Below are 14,438 nucleotides of genomic sequence, written 5' to 3' on the forward strand. Positions count from 1 at the left end.
AAAGGGCCCAAATTGAAGTTCCCAAGGGAGAGCCATGTTTTGTGCGATTGCTCAGCACATAGCCGCCACTGGAAGTCCCTTTCCTCCCTTTTTTTTTTTTTAAATTTAGATTACCCAATTATTTTTTCTATTAAGGGGCAATTTAGCGTGGCCAATCCACCTACTCTGCACATTTTTGGGTTGTGGGGGCGAAACCCACGCAGACACGGGGAGAATGTGCAAACTCCACACGGACAGTGACCCAGAGCCGGGATCGAACCTGGGACCTCAGCGCCGTGAGGCGGTTATGCTAACCACTAGGCCACCGTGCTGCCCTTTTCCTCCCTTTTTAAACAGTGGTACAACCTCAGCAGTCCTCTGGCACCACACTTGCAACCAGCGAGGATTGAAAAATGATGGTCAGAGACTTCAATACTTCTTTCCTTGCCTTTCTTCGCAATTTGGGATTCATTCCATCATCTGCTTTCAAGGAAGCTAAATACTCTAGAACAGGGGTGGGCAAACTTTTCCGTGCAAGGGCCACATTCAGAAATTCACAATTTTAAAGGGCCGCATAGTATATTAAGTAAAATAATTACTTCACCCGGTTATGATTCTGGGCGCCTCATATAGAACATAGAACATAGAACAGTACAGCACAGAACAGGCCCTTCGGCCCTCGATGTTGTGCCGAGCAATGATCACGCTACTCAAGTCAACGTATCTACCCTATACCAGTAAGTAACCCAACTAGCCCCCCCCCCCCCCCCCCATTAACCTTAAAAAAAAAAATTTTTTTTTTTTTTTTAATGACTTGGTGGGCCGCATAAAGACCTTTGGCGGGCCGCATGCGGCCCGCGGGCCGTAGTTTGCCCACCCCTGCTCTAGAATGTTCTTCCTTACTATGTTTATCCCATCCAATATTTCTCTCTCCTCCCCTCCTTAACTATCATTGGAGTTCATCTCCCCTTTTGTGAAAACAGACACCCAAGTATTGATGAAGGACCATGTCTAGTTCGTCCACACGTTATCTTTTTGGTCTTCAATCGGCCCCTACCTCTGCCGTTATCCTCTCTCTGAATATACAAAACGTCTTTTAGAATTAGTTTTTTCCAATTTAGGGGCAATTTACCGTGGCCAATCCAATTACCTTGCACATCCTTGGGTTGTGAGGGTGAGAACCACAGACACGGGGAAAATGTGCAAACTCCACACGGACAGTGACCCATCACTGTGAGGCAGCAGTGCTAGCCACTGCACCATCATGCTATGGGCAAAATATCTTTGGGTTTTCTTTGATTTTACTTGCCAAACTGAATTTGGTTTAAAAATACAAAAATAATTTGACGGTTTTGATAAAAAGAGTAAATCTTGACTTAGTGCGATAGTGTAAATTAGTGAGGGCAGCAGTCCATTTTATCGTGGGAAACCAATGTCAAAGTTGTCTTATAGAGTGCTTTCTATGATAAAGAAATCTAAATGCTAGAGACATCTAATGGTGTAACAGTGGCAGAATAATAAGGTTGGTTGTTATTCTATGGGCATCTTTACTGATTCATGGTATTTAAGTTGTTCGGCAATTGCGTGCTGGACACGTTTGGAACTACCAAGGACTCAGAAATATTATTGTAAGCTTCAACTTCCCTTTTCTTTTTAAAAAATAAATTTAGAGTACACAATCATTTTTTTCCAATTAATGGGCAATTTAAAGGTGGCCAATCCACCTACCCTGCACATCTTTGGGTTGTGAGAGCGAAACCCACGCAAACACGGGGAGAATGTGCAAACTCCACACGGACAGTGACCTGAGGCCAGGATGGAACATGGGACCTCAACGCTGTGATTCAGCAATGCTAACCACTGCACCACCTTGCCACCCTACTAATGATGTGGAAATATCACACTAATTAGCTAGTCCACTTCTGACATCTATTATTAACATCGGCTATCCTGCGCAAGCAAGGAAGATTGTCTTCCATAAATCAGAAGGTGGATGATGAAGGCGCTTTGGGTTCTGAAGAGTTTATGGCACAAGGGACATTTCTTGTCATGTGTGATGTCTGGCCATGTACTATCAATTCAGATCATGGCGTTTCTTTTCTCTGCTCTCATTTTTCCCTCTTAATTTTCATGTTGCGTCTCAAAATCCTTCCCCCTGACTCTGCTGCCATCTGATTCAATCCAGGGCAATGGTTTCCCAGGAGTAGATGTCAATGTTGCCAGTTTTTCATGCTGGTTTTCTTTCTTTTTATAAATTTAGGGTACCCAATTCATTTTTTTTTCCAATTAAGGGGCAATTTAGCGTGGCCAATCCACCTACCTTGCACATCTTTTTGGGTTGTGGGGGCAAAATCCACGCAAACACGGGGAGAATGTGCAAACTCCACACGGACAGTGACCCAGAGCCGGGATTGAACCTGGGACCTCAACGCCGTGAGGCTGCAGTGCTAACCCTTTCATACTCATTACCCAGGTTCTGTGCAAGGAGGACTAGAGGTTGGAATTTGGAGCCATGACATTATCTAATTCTCAACTCAGCAGCCAATGAAAAATATAATAATAATCTTTATTATTGGTAAAAAGACATTTAAGATTGAAAGAGGGGTGAATGCCTCCACCTCGTGCGTGAGGTTGGGGCTGATACAGCTGAAGGTGGTATACAGAGCACACCTCACGAGGGCGAGGATGAGACGATTTTTTGAAGGAGTAGAAGATGTGTTTTAATGTTGCGGGGTGGGGGGGCCCTGCTAATCATGTTCATATGTTTTGGTCCTGTCCAAAGCTAGAGGATTACTGGAAGGAGGTTTTTAGGATAATTTCTAAAGTGGTGCACGTGAAACTGGACTCAGGCCCTCGGGAGGCCATATTCGGGGTGTCGGACCAGCCAGGGTTGGAAACGGATGCGGGAGGCAGATATCATAGCCTTCGCCTCGTTGATCGCCCGAAAGCGGATCCTGTTAGGTTGGAGAGCAACCTCTCCACCCTGAGCCCTGGCGTGGCGAGGGGACCTGTTGGAATTCTTGACCCATGAGAAGGTTAAGTTTGAACTGAGGGGAAAGATGGAGGGGTTCTACAATTCATGGGCATTATTCATTATGTACTTTCTAGAACTGGATAACATCGAACATTAGTTGGGACGTGTGGGTGGGAGGGTTGGGGGGGCTGAATGTGTTAATGGCGACTATGGGTGATCCCTAATTTCTTTTTGTCATTTGTTTGTGTGAACATGCGTGCTAATGTTTGGGGTTTGGTGGGAGGATGGGATTGTTGTTATTGTTATGGGGATTGACATATTTGTTGCTGATTATTATTTATTGTTGGTGGGTGTAAATTTAGGAGAAAATGTGAAAAAGGAGGAGAATAAAAAATATTTAAAAAAAAGAAAAGATTGAAAGTGGGGGAGGTGGGCGGAATAATTCCTAAACTAATCAAATTTGAAGATAACATTCTCTGGTTTGAATGAATTGCATCTCTCTATATTAGAAGTTAAGGAAGAAATTGCAGGACCACTACTGCATGTATGGGAGTACAGCTGCAGTTCCTTGATAAGGTACCACATGCTGGGCTCATGACTAAGGCTGGAACATGTGGAGGCCTGGGGCAAGAAGCTAAATGGATAGCAAGCTGGCTGCAAAGATGAAAATAGAAAGTAGGGATTAAATAGACTGGCAAAAGGTAGAAAGTGGAGTCTCATGAGGATCAGTACTGGAATCACTGTTGTCCACAATTTACATGATTGATTTGTATTCAGGAATCCAAATTAAAATTTCAAGGAAACTTATCAGGGAAGATTGAACAGACTGGTGGTTCTCCTAAAGGAACGAGAATACCGAGAGGTGACCTGATCGAGGTCTTCAAAATTATGAGGGTTTGATAAAGATAAACATAGAGATGTTTTCACTTGTTTGGAAAACCAGAACAAGAGTCATGATGCACTAGCAATTATGACGAGACGAGAGTAGAGAGTAATTGAGGCGTTATTAAGCAGAGATGCGTAGCCTCCTGCAGCTTCTGCCGAAATGGCTGCAGCCCGGAGAGCCCACACATTTATACTCCGCCTACTGGGCGGAGCCAGCAGGCAGGGATCTACCCCCGTACGTGTAGTATAGGAGCTTTACCGTATTACATCTCATGTATGTGATATATACAAACAGTGATGCCTACCACATTCACCCCCTGTTAATAAAGAGTCCAGCGGGGGTGGTGGAAAAACTAGTTACATGTATGTGAGCATTTTTAAAGTGTACATTTTTGGGGAAAGTAGCTGGTTTTCCTGCTCGAGGCAATGCCTTTGCTGAGCAGGAACTGACGCAGCTCATCGCTCATAAAGGAGGATCCCCGGTCGCTGTGGATGTCCCCGGTCGCTGTGGATATAAGCGGGGAAACCAAACAGAGTGAAGATGCTAGTGAGGGCTTTGATGACTGTGGCAGACGTCATATCGGGGCATGGGATGGCGAAGGGGAATCTAGAGTATTCGTCGACCTTAAGGTCGGTGGAGGGGAGGGGCCCTTTGAAATCCATGCTGAGGCGTTCAAAGGGACGGGAGGCCTTCACCAGGTGCACTCGGTCTGGCCGGTAGAAGTGCGGTTTGCACTCCGCACAGACCTGGCAGTCTTTGGTGAGCGCCCTGACTTCCACAATGGAGTGGGGTAGATTGCGGGCCTTAATGAAGTGGAAGAACCGGGTGACTCCTGGGTGACAAAGACCATCGTGTCGGGCCCGGAGTCGGTCCATTTGTGCGCTGGCACATGTACCTCGGGATAGGGCATTGGGGTGCTCGTTGAGCTTACCGGGGTGATACAAAATCTCGTAATTGTAGGTGGATTTTATCATTTTTGATCTTGCCCGCTGTGTGTTGTTAAACATGAAGGCAACCGACCGTTGGTCAGTGAGGAGAGTGAATCTCCTGCTGGCCAGGTAATGCCTTCAATGCCGCACAGCTTCTACGATGGCTTGGGCCTCCTTCTCGACGGAGGAGTGCCGAATTTCAGAGGCATGGAGGGTGTGTGAAAAGAATGCCATGGGTCTGCCGGCCTGGTTGAGGGTGGTGGCCAGAGCGATGTCTGATGCATCGCTCTCGACTTGAAAGTGCATCGCGGCCTTGGCGATGTCAGCCTTGATGCGGTTGAAGGCCTGGTGAGCCTGGGCCGTCAGGGGGAATGCAGTGGAGTTAATGATTGGGTGGGCCTTCTCCGTGTAGTTAGGGACCCACGGGGCGTAGTATGAAAAGAACCCCAGGCATCGTTTGAGGGCCTTGAGGCAGTGGGGGAGGGGGAGTTCCATGAGGGAGCGCATGCGATCGGGGTCGGGCCCTAGAACTCCATTTTGCACCACATAGCCAAGGATGGCTAAGCGGTTGGTGCCGGACACGTACTTCTCCTTGTTATACGTAAGGTTCAGAAGTTTGGCTGTGGAGGAATTTGGAAAGGTTAGCGTCATGATCCTGCTGGTCGTGGCCGCAGATGGTGATGTTATCCAGGTACGGGAAGGTGACCCGCAGTCCGTACAGGTCAACCATTCGGTTAACTTCTGAGACCCCATTAGTGACGCCGAAGGGAACCCTAAGGAAGTAGTAAAGGCGGCCGTCTGCTTCGAACGCAGTATATGGGTGGTCCACCTTGCGGATGGGGAGCTGGTGGTAGGCAGATTTCAGGTCCACTGTCGATAAGACCCGGTACTGTGCAATCTGATTGACCAGATCAGATATGCGTGGGAGGGGGTACGTGTCGAGCTGCGTGTACCGATTGGTGGTCTGACTGTAGTCAACGACCATCCTGTGTTTCTCCCGTCTTCACAACTACCACTTGGGCTCTCCAGGGGCTGTTGCTGGCCTCGATGATGCCTTCCCGCAGTAGCCGCTGGACCTCCGACCTGATGAAGGTCCTGTCCTGGGCACTGTACCGTCTGCTCCTGGTGGCGATGGATTTGCAATCCAGGGTGAGGTTTGCAAACAGGGAAGGTGAGTCAACCTTAAGGGTCGTGAGGCCGCATCCAGTAAGGGGTGGTAGGGGCCCACCGAATTTCAGAGTTAGACTTTGGAGGTTGCACTGGAAGTCCAGGCCGAGTAGCAAGGCAGTGCAGAGGTTGGGGAGGACATAGAGCCGGAAGTCGCTGAACACTACGCCCTGGATGGTGAGGGTGGCGGTGCAGTACCCCCGGATCTCCATGGAGTGGGATCCGGAGGCCAGGGAGATTTGTTGTGTAATGGGGTGTACCGCAAGGGAGCAGCGCCTTACTGTATTGGGGTGGATGAAGCTCTCCGTGCTCCCGGAGTCAAGAAGGCAGGATGTCTTGTGCCCATCGACCTTTACCGTCGTCGACGCAGTTGCGAGGTTGTGCGGCCGGGACTGGTCGATCGTGATGGAGGCAAGCTGTGGCTGGTGTTGATGGGCCCCGGGCTGGTCGGCGACGATTGCGGGCGATGAGCGGCCCGGTGAGGTGCCCGCGAGCAGGGGTCCTGAGGTGAGGAAGATGGTGGAAAGATGGCGGCGCCCACGGGCCACACATGTTCTGCAGCGAGGAAGGTGGCGGCGCCCACGGGCCGCACGTGTTCTGAGGTGAGGAAGGTGGCGGCGCCCACGGGCCGCACGTGTTATAAGGCAAGGAAGATGGTGGCGCCCACAGGCTGCACGTAGGTTGCGGGGATGAAAATGGTGGCGCCCACAGGTCGCACGTGGGGGATGCATAAACAATAGGCCTGGTCACAGCAGCAATCAACCGGGCCTGGCGCACTGCAGCAAAATGTCCTTTCTTCCCGCAAGCCTTGCAGAGTGTGCTCCGTGCCGGGCAGCGCTACCGGGGGTGCTCTGTCTTCCCGCCGAGGTAGCACTTGGGTCCCTCCGGGGTTGGCTGGCTGCCGCACGGTGCAGGTTTGGGGTTGGCTGGGGGCAGTCGCTGGTGGGGTCCACGATGGGGCGGTCACTGGTGGGGTCCACGGGTCGCAGGAGGGGGGGGCCGTGCCTACACTTGTACATTACAGGAGGCAACCGTTAGTGAGGTCGCGAGTTTCTTGGTCGCCGCGAGGTCGAGGGTAGCCCCTTCTAAGAGGCGCTGGCGGATGTACGCCGACCCTATGCCCGTAACGAAAGAGTCCCTGATTAGGAGTTCGGAATGTTCAACGGCCGAAACGGCCTGCCAATCGCAGTCCCTCGCCAGGCCGTGCAGGGCACGGCAGAAATCTTCCACAGACTCACCGGGGTGTTGATGCCGCGTGGACAGGAGGTGCCTGGCGTAGAGTTTGTTGGTCTGCTGGGTGTAGTTCTCTTTCAGAAGTGCCATGGCCTCAGCATAGGTGGGTGCGTCCCGGATAAGGGGAAAGATATCGGAGCTCAGCCTTGTATACAGGATCTGGAGTTTCTGTGCTTCTGAGGGTTGTTCCGAGGGTTGTTCCATCGCAGATCTGATGTAGGCTTCAAAGCAAGCTAGCCAGTGGGCGAAGGCCGATGTGGCGTTGTCTGCTTGAGGGTTCAGCTGCAGGCGATCTGGCTTGATGTGGAGGTCCATCCTTGTAAAATCTCTGCTTAATAAATTGATGCACTATCAATTATGACGAGTTGAGAGTAGAGAGTAATCAAGGCTTTATTAATCCGAGATGTGCACCTCCCGCAGCTGCTGCCAAAATGGCTGCAGCTCAGTGAGCACACACATTTATACTCCGCCTACTGGGCGGAGCCAACAGGAAGGGATCTACTCCCGTACCTGTACTACAGGAGCCTTACCGTATTACATCTCATGTATGTGATATATACAAACAGTGGTGACTACCACAGGTCATAAATAAAAGATAGTGACTGATAAATCCAATAGGGAACTTAGGAGAATTTTTTAAAATCCAGACAGTTAAAATGTCGCACTAATACAGATGCATTTAAGGGAAAGTTAGACTAAGATGAGGGAAAAAGGAATAGAAGGACATATTGATGGAGTTGAAGGGAGAAGAGCAGTAAGAGCATGTGGAGCATAAACACTAGAATGTACTTGTTGAGCTGAATGACCTATTTCTGTAAATGTCATGGAATACCGCCTGTTCCTTTTTTCTATTGCACCCATCCTGTTACATTATGTTCTCCTTCACACCTACAAAGTCACTTGGAACCTTTGAACTCACCGAGCAGGACAGCAAGAATCCCTACGATCCCAGTGCCTGATCCCAATTCAATCACTTTCTTTCCAGAAAAACGGATCTTTTCTTGTTCAAAGTACCGGCAGAGAACAAGGCCCTGAAAGAAAATGTTGTATTGACGTTAGAATTAGTTCACCAACCACTTTTCACAAAAGAGTATAAGCCCAAGCCATGATGCCAGGGTGGATACAAGCCAGTACATGGCGCCGGGAAGGGTGTAAACAAAGCATGTGATGCCAAGAATGGTATAAACTCAGGACATGGATCTGGGGCGATTGCGGGGGTTGGGGCAACTTATGTTTACACAGTGCCTTTCACAAACTCGGGATGCCCCAGAGCTCTTTTTTAAAATTTTTAGATATTTTTCTAGTCTCCTTTTTCACATTTTCTCCCAAATTTACAACTGATAATAAACAATAATCAGTAATGAAAGTAATGTCAATCTCCTTATCAATAAGAACGATATGTCCCAGAGCTCTTACAAACAATCTGTTTGTATTTCCAATTTTTCCAATGGTGCTGAGAAGGATAAGAACCCAGTATATGGTGCCAGGACGGCAGCAAACTGAGTTTATGGTGCCCAGAATGAGTTAAATACAATGCACGTGCCCAGAAGGATATAAATATAGCCTATTATATTAAGGATAAGGATATCACCAACGCAACACATTAAATCAATTATATGGTGCTGAGGGTAGAGAAAACAGATCTGGTGGCAGGGAGGGTATATAACTCAAACATGTGCCACTGAAGATGGAAATACAATACATGATGCCAGGGAGGATGTTAACCCAGTCCTGGAGGATACAAACACAATAGATGGTGCCCAGGAGGCTTCAAACCCATTAGATGGTGCTCAGGAGGATGGAAACCTAACACATTGTGCTCAGGAGAATATTAATCATATATTTGGTACGCATGAAGGTATTAACCATGTGCCCAGGAGGGAGGGTATTAACCCTATATATTATGACTAGGATAATATTAACCATATATATCATACCAAGGAAGGTGTGTGACGTTGAGTCAAGTACATGAAGGGAGGTTGGCAAAGAAGAGGTGTCCCCCAGCCTACCTTCATTCAGACTATTCGGCACAGGCTTGGAGGGCCAATGGGTCTGTCCCTGTGCTGTACTTTTCTTTGATATCTCTGCTTACAAATGGTTGGTAAGATGTTGGGTGATGCACACCATGTTATCTCCTGGAATTTGTTTGTGGTTGCTTTCTGGGATTGGTAAGGAATTTAGACAGGCACGGACTAATTAGGGAAAGTCAGTATGGCTTTGTAAGGGGAAAGTCATGTCTCATGAATTTGATTGAGTTTTTTTGAAGAGGTAACCAAGAAGGTAGATGAGGGCAGTGCAGTCGACGTTGTCTACATGGACTTTAGCAAGGCCTTTGACAAGGTACCGCTGGGTCGGTTGTTGCAAAAGGTTAAATCTCACGGAATCCAGGGTGAACTAGCCAATTGGATACAACATTGGCTTGGCGACAGAAGCCAAAGGGCAAAGGGTGGTTGTGGAGGATTGTTTTTCAAACTGGAGGCCTGTGACTAGCGGTGTACCTCAGGGATCGATGCTGGGTCCACTGTTATTTGTTATATATATTAATGATTTGGGAATGTAGGAGGCATGGTTAGTAAGTTTGCAGATGACACCTAGATTGGTGGCATAGTGGATAGCGAAGAATATTATATACAATTGCAACAGAATCTTGACCAATTGGGGCCGATGGATGGCAGATGGAGTTTAATTTGGATAAACGTGAGGTGATGCATTTAGGTAGATCAAATCATGGCAGGACCTACTCAGTTAATGGTAGGGAGTTGGGGAGAGTTACAGAACAAAGAGATCTAGGGGTACAGGTTCATAGCTCCTTGAAGGTGGAGTCGCAGGTGGACAGGGTGGTGAAGAAGGCATTCGGCATGCTTGGTTTCATTGGTCAGAATATTGAATACAGATGTTGGGATGTCTTGTTGAAGTTGTACAAGACATTGGTAAGACCACACATGGAATATTGTGTTCAGTTCTGGTCACCCTATCATAGGAAGTATATTGTTAAACTAGAAAGAGATTTACTAGATAGTCTGAGTTATAAGGAGAGGCTGGATAGGCTGGGACTTTTCCCCCTGGAGCGTAGGTTGTTTTAGGGTGATCTTATAGAGGTTTATAAAATAATGAGGGGCATAGATAAGGTAGATAGTCAACATCTTTTCCCAAAGGTAGAGGAGTCTACAACTAAAGGGCATAGGTTTAAGGTGAGAGGGGAGAGATACAAAAGAGACCAGAGGAGAAATAATTTCACAGAGGGTATTGAGCATTTGGAACAGGCTGCCAGGCAGTGGTAGAGGCGGGTACAATTATTTCCTTTAAAAAACGGTTAGGCAGTTACATGGGCAGGGTGGGTACAGAGGGATATGGGCCAAATCCAGGCAAGTGGGACTAGCTTAGTGATAGAAACTGGGCAGCATTGACAAGCTCGGCCTAAGGGCCTGTTTCCATGCTGTCAACATCTATGACTCTAATTCCCCAGGATACTTCTTTTTGGTCTAGGATCAGGTATCTGCCTAATTTGTGTGTGGTGAGTGTAACATGTATGCTAAGAATGGATAACTTGGGACCTATGGTTTCCAAAACTATCCACCACTGAGGTTTTCCTCACCTTGTGTCTGGGCCTCATTGAAATGGATTGATTACAATGATTAATCAATAACACCAATATGGTTGCATCATACAAGGATGATAGAAGGCAAACTTGGTGGTCTTTCTTCATTTAAAGAAAAATCCTTTATGGGATGTAAGCGTCACTGGCAAGGCCAGCATTTATTGCCCATCACTAGGTGCCCTTCAGAAGGTGGTGATGAGCTGCCTTCTTCAACCACTGCAGTCCCTGTGGTGTAGGTACACCCACAGTGCTGTTAGGGATGGAGTTCCAGGATTTTGCCCAGTGACAATGAAGGAACAGCAATATATTTCCAAGTGAGATGGTGAGTGACTTGGAGCAGAACCTCCAGGTGGTGGAGTTCCCAGGCATCTGCTATTCTTGTCCTTCTAGATGTGGTGGTCGTGGGTTTGGAAGGTGCTGCCGAAGGAACTTTGGTGAGTTCCTGCAGTGTATCTTGTAGATGGTACACATGACTGCCACTGCTCGCCGGTAGTGGAGGGATTGCCTGTTTGTGGAAGGGATGCCAATCAAGCAAGCTGCTTTGTCCTGGATGGTAATGAGCTTTTTCTAAAAAATATATATTTTTTAGCTTTTATAAATTTAGAGTACCCAATTATTTTTTTCCAATTAAGGGGCAATTTAGTGTGGCCAATCCACCTACCTTGCACATCTTTGGGGTTGTGGGGTGAAACCCACCCAGACACGGGGAGAATGTGCCAACTCCACACAGACAGTGACCCCGTGTTTAGGAAGGAACCCGGGCTCTCAGCGCCATAGGCAGCAGTGCCAATCACTGCACCACCATGCCGCCCTGGTATTGAGCTTCTTGAGCGTTGTTGGAGTTGTACTCATCCAGGCAAGTGGAGAGTATTCCATTACTTTTTTAAAAAATAAATTTAGAATACCCAATTTTTTTTCCAATTAAGGGGCAATTTAGCGTGGCCAATTCACCTAACCTACACAGCTTTGGATTGTGGGGATGAAACCCACACAAACATGGGGAGAATGTGCAAACTCTTTTTTTTTTTTTTTTTTTTAAATTTTTTTATTGGAATTTTTTGCAGAAAATATAACAAAAAGTATAGCAAAAAGCAGTAATATGCAACTAACAGCCCCATAACACCCACAATTCCCCCCATACCGTAACATCACATGTATCACATTCCCCCACCCCCCCCCCCAAACAAGAGAACTTAACCATAAATTAAAATTAGATAAATCAAATTTAAATAAAATAAGCTAACATAATCACGCCCCCCCCCCCCCCCCCCCCCCACCCACCCCCCCCCCCCCCCCCCCCCCCCCCGGGTTGCTGCTGCTACTGTCCCAGTACCCTATCGTTGAGCCAGAAAGTCGAGGAAAGGTTGCCACCGTTTAAAGAACCCTTGCACCGATCCTCTCAGGGCGAATTTAACCTTCTCAAGCTTAATAAAGCCCGCCATGTCATTGATCCAGGTCTCCACGCTTGGGGGCCTCGCGTCCTTCCACTGTAGCAAAATCCTTCGCCGGGCTACTAGGGACGCAAAGGCCAGCACACCGGCCTCTTTCGCCTCCTGCACTCCCGGCTCTACCCCAACCCCAAAGATCGCGAGTCCCCATCCTGGCTTGACCCTGGATCCCACCACCCTTGACACCGTCCTCGCCACCCCCTTCCAGAACTCCTCCAATGCCGGGCATGCCCAGAACATATGGGCATGGTTCGCTGGACTCCCCGAGCACCTGGCACACCTATCTTCACCCCCAAAGAACCTATTCATCCTCGTCCCAGTCATGTGGGCCCTATGCAGCACCTTGAATTGGATGAGGCTAAGCCGCGCACACGAGGAGGAAGAATTTACCCTCTCCAGGGCATCAGCCCATGTCCCGTCTTCGATCTGTTCCCCCAGTTCCCCCTCCCACTTCGTTTTCAGCTCCTCTACTGACGCCTCTTCCTTCTCCTGCATAAGCTTGTAGATATCGGATATCTTCCCCTCCCCGACCCAGACCCCCGAGAGGGAGAATGTGCAAACTCCACACAGATAGTGACCCAGGGCCAGGATTCGAACCCGGGTCCTCAGCGCCGCAGTCCCAGTGCTAAACACTGCGCCACATGCCACCCTCTAGTCCATTACACTCCTGACTTGTGCCTTGTAGGTCATGGACAGGCTTGGAGGGGGGTCAGGGTCAGGGGGTGAATTACTCCTGGCAGGATTTCTAGCTTTTGACCTGCTTTGGTAGCCCCAGGATTTATATGGCTAGTCCAGTTCAGTTTCTGATCAATGGTAATCCCCAGGATGTTAATCGGGGATTCAGTGATGATAATGTCATTGAGTGTCACGGGCGATGGTTGGTGTGGAGTTGAGATGATTTACCTTCACAACCATCTTCCTTTGTGCCAGGTATGACATCAACCATTGGGAAGTTTTTCCCTTGATTCCCATCGACTAATTTTGCTCGGACTTCTTGATGCTATAATCGGTCAAATGTTGCTTGTTCCTATCATTCTATGTGTTTCATATGGAAATACACTGCATCAAATGAGTTGGATATTTCAAGTAGGAAACAGAGGTTACAGATGTGCTTGATTTCTGTTAGATCAACACATTTACATCAAACTTTTTTTTAAATTTCGGAACCCAATTCATTTTTTCCAATTAAGGGGCAATTTAGCATGGCCAATCCACAGAGCCTGCACATCTTTTGGGTTGTGGGGGTGAGACCCACACAAACACGGGGAGAATATGCAAACTCCACACGGACAGTGACCCAGAGCTGGGATCGAACCTGGGACCTTGGCGCCGTGAGGCAGCAGGGCTAACCCACTGCCCTATTTACATCAAACCTGATGGGTGGCACGGTGGCACAGTGATTAATACTGCTGCCTCACTGCGCCAAAGACCCAGGTTTGATCCCACCCCGGGTCACTGTCATGTGGAGTTTGCACATTCTCCCCGTGTCTGTGTGGGTCTCACCCCCACAACCCAAAGATATGCAGGGTAGGTGGATTGGACAAGCCAAATTGTCCTTAAGTGAATTTTAAAAAAAAAGTTCTGCTGCCTCACAGCGCCAGCGACCTGGGTTCGATTCCGGCCTTGGGTGACTGTTTGAAATTTGTATGTTCTGCCCGTGTCTGCGTGGGTTTCCTCCGGTTTCCTCCCACAGTCCAAAGATGTGCAGGGTGGGGTAGTGGACATAGGTAGGATGCTCTTTCAAAGGGTCAGTGCACACTCGATCGGCTGAATGGCTTCCTGCAGCGTAGGGATTGTATTAAAAAACTTTTGACTTACTGCTTCCCAGATTATTGCTGATATCCCAAGGTTACTGCTGAAGTCCCGAGTGATCTTCAAAGTGTGCCCACAAAACTGATAGCGACTTTCTAGTTTGCTGATTTCCTCCTTGGCGTAGGAGTTCGTGGAATATTTATTTTCCTGTTGCTCTTGCATTGTCTTCTCCAAACTCACGCGATACTGTTCTGATCCTGTTCTGTTCAATTCAAAGTGGAGAGGTTCTGATCCTGGTTGGCTTTTTCCAATCCACGAACAGCTTCCTTCCAGTGCCCAGATGCGAATCTGTCTCCTTGCTTGCAATAGATACTCTCACCTGGCAACAACATGAACTTTAATTACTTGGTCTCCCTTATCTCAGTAATAAACTTGGTAATAACACATTAACACAATATCTGAGAGTTTTCAA

The 14,438-nt window shown here is 48.0% G+C and overlaps 1 protein-coding gene across 1 annotated transcript in view; it reads right to left on the bottom strand.

Annotated features, from left to right (window-relative positions):
* LOC119962385 (EEF1A lysine methyltransferase 3-like) overlaps positions 1–14,438 on the bottom strand; it is a 44,182-nt gene that overhangs the window by 8,680 nt on the left and 21,064 nt on the right. The window contains exons 2-3 of the mRNA XM_038790346.1: positions 14,033–14,345; positions 8,088–8,199 (exon numbers count right to left, since the gene is read on the bottom strand). Coding sequence (XP_038646274.1) covers positions 8,088–8,199; positions 14,033–14,188 — 268 coding nt within the window. The 5' untranslated portion in view covers positions 14,189–14,345. The remainder of the gene's footprint in view (positions 1–8,087; positions 8,200–14,032; positions 14,346–14,438) is intronic.

Source organism: Scyliorhinus canicula, chromosome 2 (genome assembly GCF_902713615.1).
Source record: "Scyliorhinus canicula chromosome 2, sScyCan1.1, whole genome shotgun sequence".
Lineage (NCBI taxonomy): Eukaryota > Metazoa > Chordata > Chondrichthyes > Carcharhiniformes > Scyliorhinidae > Scyliorhinus > Scyliorhinus canicula.